Source organism: Phalaenopsis equestris, unplaced genomic scaffold, assembly GCF_001263595.1.
Source record: "Phalaenopsis equestris unplaced genomic scaffold, ASM126359v1 Scaffold000084, whole genome shotgun sequence".
Lineage (NCBI taxonomy): Eukaryota > Viridiplantae > Streptophyta > Magnoliopsida > Asparagales > Orchidaceae > Phalaenopsis > Phalaenopsis equestris.
Window position 1 is genome coordinate 1,039,647 of NW_018164526.1, and position 16,863 is coordinate 1,056,509.

At 34.0% G+C, this 16,863-nt stretch overlaps 2 protein-coding genes across 2 annotated transcripts in view; both read right to left on the reverse strand.

Annotated features, from left to right (window-relative positions):
• LOC110019862 overlaps positions 1-14,628 on the reverse strand; it is a 19,504-nt gene extending 4,876 nt beyond the window's left edge. The window contains exon 1 of the mRNA XM_020717722.1: positions 14,499-14,628. Coding sequence (XP_020573381.1) covers positions 14,499-14,521 — 23 coding nt within the window. The 5' untranslated portion in view covers positions 14,522-14,628. The remainder of the gene's footprint in view (positions 1-14,498) is intronic.
• The window catches only part of LOC110019852 (beta-fructofuranosidase, insoluble isoenzyme CWINV3-like), an 87,550-nt gene that overhangs the window by 7,068 nt on the left and 63,619 nt on the right, over positions 1-16,863 (reverse strand).

The following is a 16,863-nucleotide window of genomic DNA, read 5'->3' on the forward strand; positions in this document are numbered from 1 at the left end:
TAATGATAATAATAATAATAATAATAATAATAATAATAGTAATAATAATGATAATGATAATGATAATGATGAGTTGCCCAATCGCAATTCACAACCATCAAATCTAGTTAGGAGGCCTCATAAAAAAAAAATATGACAAAGATTTGATATGTTAAAATAAAACCAAGTTCACTACCTCTTCTAATTAAGTAGATCAGGGGCAGTGACAACACGAAATGAAAGAATAATGAGATCTTGCTCGGGTTTGTCATTATTTACCCCACCATCAACTTTAAGCTCAATGTGATAAATTTCAAGGACATAGCGCCTATAGAAAACCTCAAACCTCAAGTCTTAGAATACACACTAAATTTGGGCAAAATCTTTGAGTAATGTCTTACATACAATCCAATGTACCTTAAAAATATTTGACTAGGAATATCAAACATAAAAAAGTTCTCTTAAACAACGAGAGAGCTGCATCGAATTTTTGGAGCCAAAGAAAATCATTCATAATACAGTTATCCACAATAACAAAAAAAAATTTCAGAGCCCAAAACCATCATTAATAATGCAGTTACCTCTTCCATAACAAATTAAATTAAACTTCTAAGGGCTGTGAAAAATAAAAACTTAAACAACATTTTCAAGTGGGTAACATACTAGCATTTCAAAAGCATCTATACTCTTCTTTGGGAAAATGTTCAAATCAGGTTTGAAAAACTATTCTAAAGGTATCCACGTAATTCTTATAAGAGCGACAAGCATGAACTCTCCTACTAAGCAGGAAACAAGAGACTCGACATCCAACTACCAGGAAGGAAACTGGAAATGGTGTAATTGTAAACAACATATTTTGTATTCAACCTGAATAGCCCAGTCAGAGCCATCCAGTTTATTTAGAAGCCTTATAAAAACAATAAGAAGGATTTTATGGTGGCAATCCTAAGTGTGTGTATTAATTAGTAACACCAAAAAACAAATCCACCAAGTTTGATTTATTCGGTTCAGTTTCAAAAAGCTTTTTGGCTTTTGTTAATTAATACCTCAATAAATGGTTTTCAGTTATTGGTTTGATTTGGATACATGAAATTAAAACAATCTTCTATATGTAAGATATGCAATTCAAGAATCATGAATCTGTTCATAATCAGACTTCAACTAACAACCAAATTTTGTTGTTTGCAACCAAACCGTTTAAACCAAAATTAAATTTAAGTTTGGTCGGTTCACTTTTATCAAAACAACCATTGATTTGATTTTTCGGATTTCACTTATAATCGCTTCGACCAATTTAAAAACCAATCCATCCAAACCAACCGGATGCTCACTCCCTAGGCACTATCAATGATGTTGTTGATTACCTCCTCTAGCAACAAACCTAAGATGATATAACTATGAGATTTTAATTTTGTTAGTCATCATTTCCTCTACCATTATTCTTCTCGTGGATAAGACGAGAGAAAAAGCTCAGGAAAAACTTGAATTATGAAGGTCTACCTTGGAGTCTAAAGGTCATCGTTTGAGTAGAACTAAAATTTAGAACTAAAAACATGGAATGTAATTTTAATAGCAGTAGCTCTAGTGATAGAAATGTAACTATTGGTGATCAAATTATTGAGAAGTGCAAACATTTTAGATATCTCGGGTCTATTGTTCAAATTGATAGTGATATTGATGGGGATGCTATTAGTAAAATTCAAGTTGATTGGTTGATGTGGAGGACTGCTTCGGGCCTATTGTATGATAGAAAAGTACATCTTGGACTGAAAAGAGAATTTTATAAGATGGTAGTCAGACCTGCAATGCTCTATGGCACTGAATGTTGGCCTTTAAAAGAGAAGCATAAAACTAAGTTGTGTTGCGAACATGAGAATGATCAGGTGGATGAGTGGCTATATACTTAGAGACAAAAAGCGGAACGAATTTATTCGTGATAGGATTGATGTAGCTCCAGTGACAAACAAAATTAGAGAGAGTAGTTTTAGATAGTTTGGTCACATTAAACGTCGACCATCTCATGATCAGATTAGAATAGTAGATGTTTTAGATTCGACTTATGTTAAGAAAGACAGGGGTAGACAAAAGAAAAAAAAATAAATTGATTTAATATTTGTAAAAATATTCATATCTTAATCAAATATGTTTTTTTTCAAATCAAAACATAAACAAAAGAAAAAAAAAAGTGATCTCTAATGTCCACTAACAAATATATTCGTGAATGCTAATTATAATGTTCAAAGAGACTGATACTTGTTCTCAATTTAATGGAACGTAATGGAATGGAATAGGAGAATGAAGAAATAATGAAACATATAAAAATGTATTCATCATTATCACCAATTTGGCGACCCCAAAGATTGTATAACTAAGAAGAAACAAAAAATATATTTCTGATGAACAAGCTCAGCATCAGCAAAAAAATTGTTAAAAAAGAAGGCAACCCTCACTAAGTAGAAAAATTGTCAAAAAAAAGAAGAGAATTACAATAAATAAAAAACGAAAAAAATGCATTTTTGACAGTCTGGTTCTTGAGATACAGGAAAAAGTAGTCTACTTCTAACACAAGCGGCTAATTTAGCTAATTTAATCATAATTTACTATTGTGAAAAAATAGTTCGAAATTTTTATAGCGAGGAGTTTTAATGGAGAGCTTCCGCCACAAAAATGCTGCAAAAGATTCCATGACTTTGTCCATTAGGAATAATGACAAACAAGAAACCCAAAATAAGCTAGAGAAAGGATAGGGGTTGACATATAAACGAAGAAAATAAATCACATTCCCATACCTCCAGTGACTGGCCCTCTACATTCCCATCTGAAAATGTAATAAAGGATACTTCCCCAAAACAGGTGATACACAATATTAAGCATTTAAGCCCGTCTTGCAAATTTGCAATTTTAAAAAAGGCATACAAAAATGAAAATTATCATATGATTTGGTCAAAACCAAAACATCAACCCGATCCAAAAAAGTCCAGTTGAAGGTTCTGTTTCAAAATGTTTTCTTATTTTTTATTTTTTATTTTTTAAATCTCAATATTCAGTTTTCTTTGATTTTAATTTTCATTTAACCAAACAAACAAAAAGTTTGAAATTAAATGGAAGAATCACTAAATTAAATTGACATTATACATTTAAGATGCCTAATTATTGATGTTTGCTCATCACCGAACCCCAACTAACAACTAAACTTTAATTCATTCATAACCAAACTATTTAGACCCAATTAAATTTAGGTTTGGTTGGTTTGCTTTCATCAAAACTTTGATTGGTTCGGTTATTCAAATTTCAGATTTCGGTTGCAATCGGTTTGATAAGTATAAAAATTGATCCATCACAACCAACCGACCAACCAACCGAATGTTCGCCTATGGCCCCTTTGTTGTAAAAAAACAAAATAAACTAAATTCAATCAAGGGCTGAGCAACAAAAACATCACTGCCCAGCAAGCAACATACTAATATGTCAAGAAAATATATTTTTCTGTGCAATTGAAAAAAAATCAGTACACGACAATTTTATTCAAAGTTTTGCAGATAAGTAACGATGCAGGGAATAAGAGAGAGCATGGAACTACTCAAAATAAAAACAACACTTTGGAAATGGTGTAAAAAGGAACAATACATTTACTACTTGCAAACTGAGTAGCCCAATCACGGTCACAACCATAAAATCTAGTTAGGAGGCCTCATCAAAATAACGACAAAAAAATTTGATATGTTAATACGTAAGAATTTTCTGGTATGATGTAAATTTTCCTACAAAAATTGATGGGCAGCGCTGCTGATTGCCTGAAGAGAGGATCCTGGCCATCCATGAAGCAATTTCCAAGCAACAAAAAAATCTCCCTCCCTCTCCCTCTCCCTCGCGATGTAAATACATAATAATTGTGGTATGTATGTATATTTACCTAAGAAATTGATGGGTGACACTGCACCTGATGGTTGAAGAGAGGATCCCTAGGCCATTTATTATGCAATTGTCAAGCATTAAGGGTTTGTTTGGGGCAGCTTCATCTATTCAAAAAGCTACAGTTGCTTTTATAAATTTATTTTATTTTTAAAAAAATTAGACCGTAACTTTTTAGCAGTCATCACACTCTAACAACTGAAGTTGAAAAACACACGTTCCAACCATAGAATTTTTCATAAAGCAGCAACAAATCACTCTCAAACAGAGCCGAGCAGATGGTTCGAATTGCAAAGCAATCAAACAGCTACCTGAAACAAACCCAAGATCTCTCATATCTCTCTATTTTGTATGTAAAAACAAAAGAATTGTGTAAATTTCCAAAAAAGAATTGATAGATCACACACACACACACTCTCTCTCTCTCTCTCTATATATATATATATATATATGGAGGAGGAGGAGGAGGAGGAGCCCAATCACAATTCCAACAATCAAATCAAGCTAATAGACCACATCAAGACTATTGATATAAAAATTGTTATCATCAAGAATAATGATAGAAAAATTGATATGTTAATACAGAAGAACCGTGTGGCCTGTAGGTAAATTTTCCTAAATGAAAATTGATAGATGGCATTGCATCAGTTCCCTTGATGCAGTTGCCTAACATCAAATCTCTCTCTCTCTCTCTATGTACATATGTATGTAAATAAGAATTAAGTGGTATGTATGTAAATTTCCCTACTTAAAATCTGTTATGTTGCCTAAATGATCTTCAGACATGTTGCATGCTTTAATATGCATGAACTTCTCTACATTTATAAACTAGTCTTGTCTCTTTTCGAGCCCATGCCTAAGGCTTATTAAAAATGATGTATCTATATCACCATTAGATGACTGCATGGAAGTCTACCAAGCGACTTTATTAACCATATATGATTCGCTTTTCATCTAAATCATGAAATTTCATTGTTAAATTTAACTGTTGAAAATGACACAATTAAAATTCTCAACCATCACATTTAGTTAAGAGGCCTTATAAAAAATGACATAAGAAAATTGATATGTTAATACATGAGAATCGTGTGGTATGTACGTAAATTTTTTCTTAAAAAACTATTGCCTAAAGAAAGATCTCGACCATCCATGATGACGTTGTCAAACATCAAATCTATCTCTCTCTCTCTCTCTCTCATGTAATACATAATAATTGTGTGGTATGTATGAAAATTTTTCTAAAATTTGATGGGTGACACTGCATCGATTGCCTGAAGAGAGGTTCCCTTAGCCATCCTTGTAATTGCTTACCATCAGATATCTCTCTCTCTCTCTCTCTCTCTCTCTCTCTCTCTATGTATATCTATGTGGGTGTGTGTGTGAATGATGATGATGATGATGAGTAGCCCAATCACAATAATTCTAACCATAGTTATATATGGATGATTATGATTAACCTGATCAAAATTAGTTAGGAGGCTTCATCAGTGATAATGACACAAAAATTTTAATATTTTAACACAAAAGAAATGTGTGATAGTATGTAAACTTCTCTTAGAAAATTGATGGGTGGTACTATATATATATATGTATTGTATGTATAAAACATAAAGAATTGTGTTGTATGTATGTAAATTTCCATGAAAATTTGATGGATGGAACTGCATCGGTTACCTGAAGAGGCTATCCCCGAGCAATCTATGATGTAGCTGCGTAACACCTGATCCATCTCTCCATCAATGTTGATGTTGATTATTATGATGAGTATTCCAATCACAACTCACAAACAACAAATCTAGTAAGAAAACCTCCTCAAGAATAAGGAGATAAAAAAGGGATACGCTGATACATGAGAACTGTGTGCTCTGTATGCAAATTTCCCAGAATAGAAAATCCACAGCCATCCATGATGCATCCATGATGCAATTGCCCTACATTGATTCTAAAAAGAGTATCCCCCGGTCATCCAAGATGGGATTCCCTAACATCAAATCTCTAAATATCTCTCTTTCTTCTAAATCTAGATTGATAAGAACTGTGTGGACTAAATCATCAACTCATTAAGTAGCCCTTGTATGATTCATTCCTAAACAAACAAGCCGAACAAAAACAAGGGCTTCCCGCCGTATCCTAGCATTAAATCTTGCAACCTCTCTCTCTCTCCCTCGTAAGAATTGAATGCTAAATATGTAGCACTGCATAGGTTATCTGAAGTGAGGATCCCCCGCTCATCCATAATGCAATTGCCTGATATCAAATCTAGGATTTAGGGTTTAGGGTTTTAGGGTTTAGGGTACCCTCTCTTCAGGCGATCCCATCGCTGCCTTCCAAGTTAGCCCAATCGCGACAGTATCGCGAGGGTTCCGTCATGAAGACGACAAATATTTACGTACGGAGTACGGATGCAGTTTTGCATGCATATAGAGGTTATTCAGGAGGTATGGATTTTAACGAAACCGATAGGAGAAGGGACATTAGCAAGGGTTTTGTGCAGAGAGGAGAATGGTCTTTGAACGATGTTGGGCCATGTAAATAAATATGAGAATTCAATGCTCTTAAAAATGAAGAAATATTGCCTCAGTACTACGCATGTTAAACTACATGCATATCCAATCAAATGTCGTCATGTGTAAAGCCCAACCCCACCTATTAAAGCAAATAAAAATAATAGAAATATAATTTTAATTTATATTCGCGACACGGCCTGACCCTAAACCTGAGCCTGCCTTTTTTTTGCCTTTTCATTTTCTCCGCACTATTTCATTTTCTCCGCACTATTACGAGTTTAGGGTTTAGTCTCCGTATCATCTTTCTCGGCGAAGCGCATCCTCCATTATTGGTGAAACCCTAGGCATTCTCCAGCACGCAAGCGAATGTGACCATGGCATCCAATCGTTCGTTAAAATCACGGTATGCACCTAAACCAGAGTCATGAAATACAAGTAACACATCAGTAACACAACAGTAACACAACAATACCACATCAATAGCATAGCACACAAGTAACATACTAGTAAGACATAAAAAATATAATAATACTACATCACTACCACACAAGTAACACAGCATGACTTTGAATCATTAGCACAGAAATAACCCTACCTCAATAACTGTATAAAACCAAATTCAGTAGACTCACAGATATCTCCATGACATAATTTTGATGTGTTATTCTTGTATTATTCGTGTATTATTCATGTATCATTTTCTTGTGTTTTAACTCTGTTATTGGTGTATTACTCATGAGTTATTTCCGTGTTAATCATATATTATTGATGTGATATGCTCCTGTTTAGGGTGATTGTTAATCAAGTGTGATTCATGTGTTATTCATGTGTTACTGGTGTGTAATTAGTTATGCTTCTGTATTATTCATGCTTCTGTGTATAGTTATTACTGTGTTATTCTGGTGTGTTACTCATGTATTATTCTCGTCTTATTAATGTGTTATTCATGTGCTTCTGTTTATCGATACTGTTAATTTAAAATAACACATCAATTTCCTGTGTTATTCTTGTGATTGTTAATTAAGTGTATTAGATGTGTTATTTATGTGTTACTGATGTAAAATTGATGTTTTATTCCTGTATTATTGATGTGTTACTGATGTGTTATTCATGTGATAACTCAAACAACACCGGAGTAACTTACGTTGAATTGTTATTATTATGTTATAAAGGTTTTATTGAGGTGTTAATGATGTGTAACAAGAGTAGCACCCCATGGTGAGCTTCATATCACATGAATAATACATCAATAACAAATAGTGCATCTCCATATGGTTCTAATAATGTGTTATTGTTTCTTTAATTTGCAGCATCATGAGTGCAAGGACTTTCAACTGTAGATGTTCATCTGCAGTGAGAGGTGCCTTGGATGTAATTCGAGATCTGCTTTCAAAGGAAACTATTAATAATTTAACGGAAATTAGGGTGTTCAATTTCTTTGACATGCCCCCATATCCCTAGAACAATGTCATGACTTTACATATTCTGTGAGATGTTGGGATAATGAGAGGTGGGTCTTCAAAATGAGTGGAAAGGAGGTTGTTACATGCTGACCACATGGCTTTGTTGATAGGGATGTCAAATAGAGGAGAGTCTATTTCATGGAAGAAAGGACCCCTATCAAACGTGGATGCCAGACAAATATAGAACGAACTGACAAACTTTTTAGTAGGAGCTTCCACCCCTCCTTTTGAGTAGTTGTATCTGAAATTTAAACTAACTAATTTATTTTTTCCTTCAAACAATTTTCATGTGTCTGCAGAGCTATTTTCTTTTGTTGTAAATGTACAAGCTTTTCCATCCTTTAATTGGTCTGTTGTCTTATGTGATATGATCATCGATCAAGTGAGAATCGCCTCCATGAAATTAAGACAGAATAAGTCGATTAGCTATATTCAAAGATTTATATTTCTTTTAATGGTAAGTATTTGTTGTTTACATTAAAATATTATTCTTCTGAATTTTTATTTTGTATTATATTTTACATGCATGTTGATAGTGTAAAACATCCTCAGCTTTAGTTTTTCAAGCACACCTCTCTGTTAACTCGTGCTGCACTTGACGCTAGACCTCGCATTCTGAGGTGGTCAACCAATCATTGGTTGAGTGCTGAGAAGATTCATGAAACCTTTAAGAGACTTGATTATATAAATCATTTAATTTTTATTACAGCTTATTGTCACCTTTATTAATAGCTTTTTAAGAATACTTACAAAGATTTTGACGAATACATTTTTATTATAGATTAATGAATGATTCTTAGATTTGAGGGAAGATGAAGTACAACTGTTCGCAAATCCAGAGCAGGGACCACCGAGTCCTGCAAGGCAACTTCCACAACACGAAATTACTGCAGAACCATCTTCACCCAGATCGTATGCCAAGAGTACAATTGTTTCTAGTGATATAACCCCAGTACCTGAACATACAACCAAAGAGTGACGGAGAGTGTTGATTTCGAGGTACTATTTGAGATGCTGAAATCTCAGGAACAAATAAGTTTAAATATACAAAATACAGTGATTGGTATGAGTAGACAGATGAATACTGTGGTAGAAGCATTGTCCACTCTTAGAGGTTTGGTACAGATTATTTGAAACTAAGGCTGACAAGGTTGTTGAGAAAACAATATCCGATACAAGTCAAACTCAACTCCAAAGTAAGAAGACCAGGAACAGTGAACATCAGCAAAAGAAGACAATGGACCCCCCTGTATCTCAATACCAGTTTAAGAGAAGACGTAGAAAAAACGATGATGTGGATATTATTACTCGTGTAAATACAGATGTTCCCGAAGAAACAATAAGACATGCACAAAATACAGATTTTTTGTTCTCAAGTACAACCTATGTGGATGTTATTGATCCTACAAAGAATATTGTGCATCCAGTTGATCCTGTATATACAGATGTTCCCGGACATACCCAAAACGCCGAAGAAACAATAAGAAAAGCACAAGACGGAGATTTGGGTGATGAGACAATCCATGAAGACCCCAAAGAAGTAGAACGAGCAATAAAATGTTCTTGAATCTCTGTTCCATTCGGTGAGTATATTATTCTAATTTGTACTATATGATATACATTCCTACTTTATTTTTTCTAACAATATTTTTTTTGACGCATCTGCTGACTTCCGCTGTAAATACTGATTCAAATAAGGGTGCTTCCCAAGAGGTCAAAGTTTCAGATGAAAATGTACATACTGAATTCAATTTAGATGAAGAAATCTTAGATCCAACTGGTTATCAACAAATTTTGAGTCAAAGCCATTGTTCTAATGCAGACGAATATGCTATAGTTGTAGAAAATTATAAGAAAAAAAATATAGCTATGTACTTTCAAGCATATCTTATATGTTCTTATTTTGTGTTATCCATGAATTATTTTCTTTTGCAGCTACGTCCTCCGGCTTCAACTATTGAGTATCCTGGTAGGTCATTGATACCAATTGAAATGTAGGAAAAAATAAATCAGTTTCTATCCAGATATACTAGACGGTAAGCAAATGTCCACCATTGTTTTAATGTTACGCAGTTTTGCTATATTTGATTAAAAAAAATCTTTCTTATCAATACAGCGACGTTATAATTAACAGAGGCCGGTAACATGGGGAATATTCGCTGCAAGACAGCGTATTAAGAGAGCAGTAACGCAAGGCACATGTTATTCTCATGTTATTCCATGTTATTCACGTGTTATTCCCATGCTATTCACGTGTTATTCACGTGTTACTCTCGTGTTATCTACGTGTTACTCTAGGTGTTATTAAATGTGTTACTCCCGTGGACATTATGTTAAGCTATGTGTGTATCCAATATAATGTCGCCACATGGAAAGCCCGACCCCACCTATTAAAACATAGGGAAATAAATTTCTTATTATTCACGACCCGGTCTGACCTTAAACCCGAACCCTAAAAATTTTCCGGCCAGCATAAAAATATTTCGCGCTTACAGGTTGTTCTATTCGAGGGTGAAGAAATATTTCGCAGCTCCGTTCACAGCTCCGTTCGCAACTTCGCAATAGCTAGGGTATCGATGAAATTCTCTATGAACGTTGAGATGTCATCATTCAGCCTGAACTTTAAAGATCAGGTGAGTCTGTAATGATATCTAGTTTTATTTTAGTTTAGGGTTTTCATTTTGTTCTGGTATTGTCATTTTGTTTGTGGTGTTTACTGGTAAAATTTAGGGTGTATTTATGCTGTGCCTTTTGTGTTACTGCTGGCATGAGTATGTCTTCGAGTGTCGATCTGTAAATCAAAATATAGCCTCTGTTAATTAAAACGTCTATGCATTGATAAGAAAGAAAGTTTCTTTTAATTAAATACAACAAAACTGTGTAACAATAAAACAGTGGTGGATATTTTCTTACCGTCCAGAGTATCTGGATAGACACTGGTCTATTTCTTCCAACATTTCAATTGGTATCAATGACCTACCAGGATACTCAATAGTTGAAGTCGGAAGACGTAGCTGCAAAAGAAAACAATCTATAGATAAACAAAATAAAAACATATAAGATATGCTTCAAACTACATAGCTATATTTTTTTTTCTTACAACTATAACATATTCGTCTGCATTAGAACTGTGGCTTTGACTCGAAATTTGTTGATAACCAGCTAGATCTAAGATTTCTTCATCTAAATTGAATTCAGTATGTACATTTTCATCTGAAACTTGGACCTCTTAGGAATACCCTTATTTGAATCAGTATTTACAGCGGAAGTCAGAAGACACGTCTAAAAAAAATATTGTTAGAAAAAATAAAGTAAGAATGTATATCATATAATACAAATTAAAATGACGTACTCACCGAATGGGACAGAGATTCAAGAACACCCTTTATTGCTCGTTCTACTTCTTTGGGGTCTTCATGGATTGTCTCATCACCAAATCTACGTCTTGTGCTTCTCTTATTGGTTCTTCGGTGTCTTGGGCCTGTCCGGGAACATCTGCATGTACAAGATCAGCTGGATGCAATAATATCCTTTGTATGATCAATAACATCCACATAGATTGTACTTGGGAACAAAAAATCTACGTTTTGAACAAAAAATCTGTGTTTTGTACATGTCTTATTGTTTCTTCGGGAACAACTGTATTTACACGATAAATAATATTCACATCATCATTTTTTCTACGTTCTCTTGAACTGGTATTGAGATACAGGGAGGTCCACTGTCCTCTTCTGCTGATGTCCACTGTTGTTGGTCTTCTTACTTTGGAGTTGAGTTTAACTTGTATCGGATATTGTTTTCTCAACAACCTTGTCAGCCTTAGTTTCAAATAATTTGTGTACTAATACTATAAGGGTGGACAATGCTTCTACCACAGTATCCGTCTGTCAATACATACCAGTCACTGTATTTTGTATATTTAAGCTTATTTGTTCCTGAGATTTCAGCATCTCAAATAGTACCCCAAAATCAGCACTCTCCGTCGTATGTCCAGGTACTGGAGTTATATTACCAGAAACAATTATACTTTTGGCATACGATCTCGGTGAACATGGTCCTGCAGTAGTTTCGTGTTGTGTAAGTTGGCTTGCAAGACTCGGTGGTCCCTGCTCTAGATTTGCGAATAGTTGTACTTCATATTCCCTCAAATCTAAGAATTCATCATTAACCTACAATAAAAATGTATTCGTCAAAATCGTTGTAAGCATTCTTAATAAGATATTAAACAGAGGTGACAATAAGCTGTAATAAAAATTAAATGATTTACATGATCAAGTCTCTTAAAAACTTCATGAAACTTCTCAGCACTCAACCCATGATTGGTTGACCAACTCAGAATGCAAGGGCTAGCCTCAGGTGCAACAGGAGTTAATAGAGAGCTGTGCTCGTAAAATCAAAGATGAGGATATTTTACACCATCAACATGCATGCAAAAGTTAATACAACAAAATAAAAATTCAGAAAAATAATGTTTTAATGTAAACAACAAATACTTACCGTTAAAAGAAATACAAATCCTTGAATATAGTCAAACGACTTATTCTGCCTTAATTTCATGGACACGATTCTCACTTGATCGATGATCATATCATATATGACAGTAGACCAATTAAAGGGAGAAAAAGTTTGTACATTTACAGCAAAAGAAGATAGCTCTGCATACATATGAAAATTGTTTGAAGAAAAAAATAAATTAGTTAGTATGAATTTCAGATACAACTGCTCAAAAGAAGGGGTGGAAACTCCTGCAAAAAAGTTTTTTATTTGGTTATTTATTTTTCTGGCAGCCACGTTTGATAGGGGTTCTTTCTTTCATGAAATACTCTCCTCTGTTTGGTATCCCTATCAACAAAGCCACGTGGTCAGCATGTAACTTAACTTCCTTTCCACCCATTTTGAAGACCTCTCTTTCATTATCCCAACATCTCAGAATATGTAAAGTCATGACAGTGTCCTTGGGATATGGGGGCATGTCAAAGAAATTGAACACCCTGATTTTCTTTAAATTATTAAGTCTCCTCTAAAACCAGATCTCGAATTGCATCCAAGACACCTCTCACAGCAGATGGATGACATCTACAGTTGAAAATTCTCGCACTCATGATCCTGAAAATTAAAGAGACAATAACACATTATTAGAACCATATGAAGATGCACTATTTGTTATTGATGTGTTATTCATGTGATATGAAGCTCACCATGAGGTTTACTCTTGTTTACACATCAGTGACACCTCAATAAAACCTCCATAACATAATAATAACAATTCAACATAAGTTACTGACGTGGTATTATTGTATTTTTTATGTATTACTAGTATGTTACTTGTGTGTTATGCTATTGATGTGGTATTGTTGTGCTATTGTTGTATTACTGATGTGTTACTTGTATTTCATTACTTTGGTTTAGATGCATTCCGTAATTTTAACAAACGACTGGACGTCATGGTCACCTTCGCTTGCGTGACGGAGAATGCCTAGATTTTCGCCAATAATGGAGGATGCACTTCGCCGAGAAAGACGATACGGAGAGTAAACCCTAAACTCGTAATTGTGCGGAGAAAATGAAAGTGTGGAGAAAATGAAAAGACATTTTAGACGGGTTTGTGTTTAGGGTCGGACCGGGTCGCGAATACAAATTAAAATTATATTTTTATTATTTTTATTTGCTTTAATAGGTGGGGCCGAGCTTTACACATGACGACATTTGATGGGATACGCACGTAGTTTAACATGCGTAGTACTGAGGCAATATTTCTTTATTTCTAAAACCAATGAATTCTCATAATTATTTACATGGCCCACATCGAAACTCTACTTTTTTGCATTTACACATCCTCAATTTATAAAGTACCATCCATTTTACTAGTTACAAATGTAAATATAAAAGAATTGAGTGATATAAATATGTAATACTAAAATTAAAAATAATATCACAACTTTGAGAAATATTTACATATATATGCCTAATATCTAAACTTCAACTCTTACATATATTCCAAAGTATCGATGCAACGAGCACATCACTTTTTAAAAATTAAATTATTAAGATTTTTTATGTAATATGAAAAATTAAGTGATATAAATATACAAAATAAAATTTACATTCTTAGATATATAAATACATAAGAATTGGGTGGAATGTATAAAATTGGCCGTTATTTTTAATAACAAAATTATATATAAAAAGAAATATTTCCTCAAAGCTAGGCATTTGGCAATAAAAACAAATTCAAGTTTTGTGAAACACTAATATATTACAAGGATTTAGGGTCTATTTGAGTCAACTACAGCCTAATGAAAAGCTATTGTGCAACAACTGTGCCAAGAAGCTGTTGTGTAGGAGCCGAATATTTGCTTGTTTTTTATAGTTTTGCAACAATTGTGTTGCAATTGTTTTTGAATAAATACTTTTTTTTGTCCCTGTAGTATAGTGTTTATGTTTGAACTGGTCATGCTAGCGCATTTCAAACTTGAAAACAAATATCCAATTCAAACATTACAACATTAAAACATAAATCTCACAAAATAATGAGTAACACAACAATCAAATTTAAAAAAAGAACAATTAAAATAATAATTAATAATATAACATTCTTAGTCGGTCTACATCTAGTGACTGAGAGATTACCACTCACCTGCGGGAGGTCGCAGGTAGCATTCTGACGGCCTAATCGGTCGATCTGCAGGACGTCGAGGAGGTGTTGGAAGATAGTCTAACATTGGTCCCTCAGTATACTGTAGAAAGGACAGTGAATCGAGTAATTGAAGGGAGGATTCAGTTCAAAATTAAAATAAACTAGCTCAAATCTAATTATTTGGAACCATTCCAGCTCAAAATTGGCTTGTAACTCATTATATTCAAAATTATCTAGTATTACATACATATAAAAAATAAAAAAAATACTACGAACTACTCTCGAGTTAGTTTGAGCACGATCCATGTAAGGCTCAAAATTAGCTCAAAAAAATTTGCTGCAAAATTTTCGACTCATAGTTTGACTCGTTTATTTCAATCCGATCTTCATCTAAGCCAAAATTCAAATCGATTTTCGAGCAATTAACGATCTCCAAGCGAAATTCACAGCCCTACTTGCACATTTTAATTTCTTCAAGTTATGTACTGAAGTAAAACTAATCATCATTGTCTCATGCATAACAAAACACAACAAAAAACAAATAAATGGCTTGCAAGAGCTGCGCAACATTAACATCGTTGCCCAAATGGTAACATACTAGCAATTCAAACACAAGTATTCTCTACCAAAATGAGTAAGATCTGATTTGAAGAAAGTTACGAGGCCCACACAAAAATAACAACAAACATTAGATGGGTGGCACTGCATTGGTTGCCTGAGCAGAGAGAGTCCCACAGCCTTCCATGATGCAGTTGCCTAACATCATAACCTCTCTCTCTCTCTCTGTCTCTCTCTCTCTCTCCAATGCATGTAGCATCTTCTTCTTCTACTACTTCCTTTTTTATTTTTATTTTTATTTTTTCTTTTTTGAGAGGGAACGCAGAGGCATAAATTTGCTGCAGTATAGCATTACTCTTCTTTCTTACTAGAACAGTAGACCACGAACTGTAAGATGGGAAAACATAATAAACATAGCCTTCCAGTTGCCTTGAAAACAATAAAACTAAATTATACATGATGGCCCCAACAACTTGGAACTCAGATAAGAAAAATGAAAAGAAATTTCAATTGAGAAAAAGAAGGATAAAATAAAAATCTAAACGTGAAATGGCTGGCATTTTTCAGTAGCCAATTACATTTATCCATTTATGTGAGCTAATTTGAGTGTAGCATTAATTTAATAGTGAGAAATGGCCGTCACAATAATCTTCAATGCTGCCATTGCCAAATTCCAAATCCTGAATGTGATAAGTGGAGGATTATGTTAAGTAGTCGATAGCCAGCATAAAAATTTTTACGAAAAACTAGGCATGAATATTTTAAATCATTATATATCCTTCGAAGCGACATGATGTGCCAGAATATGACAAGTGTGCAAGAGTCGGTGCACCAACGCTCATATGTAGTGTTAAATAATTAAAAGTGGTCAACATTCTAGTATATCAAGAACATATACTCTTCTGTGAAAGTAAAATAAAATCAGTAAATGAAATAAAAAAACAAGGTTTTAACTGAGTAGCAGCCCAATCACAGTTCACAAAGATCAAATCAAGTTAAGAGGCCTCGATAAGAATAATGACACAAAAAATGACATTTAAATACATAATAATTATGTGACATGCAAGTAAATTTCTCTAAAATATTGAGGGGGGCACTGCATCGATTGCCTAAAGAGAGGAATGCAGTTGCCAAACATATCTCTCTCTCTCTCTCTTGCATGCAAATACATAATAATTGTGGTATGAATGAAAATTACTTTTTAAAAAAAAATTATGAGTTCCGCAGCAATGTTTAACCAAAGAGAGGATCCCTTGGCCATCCATGATGCAATAGTCTAATATCAAATCCCTCTCTCTCGTACGTCAATAAATAAAAATTGTACATGTAAGTAGAGTTTTCCTAAAACAATTGTTAGGCGGCACTGCATCGGTTGCCTAAAGAGAGGATCCCTGACCATCCATGATGCAGTTGCATAAAATCAATCCTCTCTCTCTCTCTCTCTCTCTCTCTCTCTTATATGTAAATACATAAGAATTGTGTTGTTTGAATTTAAATTTTCCAAAGAAATTGATAGATGGCATCACATTGGTTGTCTGATGAGAGGATCCCACAGCTATCCATGTAGTTGCTTAACTCAGATCTCTCGACCCACACACACATATATGGATGATGCTGATGATTAATATGAGTAGCCCAATCACAACTCACAACTCATAACCATCAAATCTAGTTATGAAATCTCATCAAGAATAATGACTAAAAATTTGATATGTTAATGCATAAGAATGGTATGCAGGATCCACGGCTATCAATGATGTAGTTGCGTAAATACAAATCTCTTTCCCCTCAGGTAAATACATAAGAA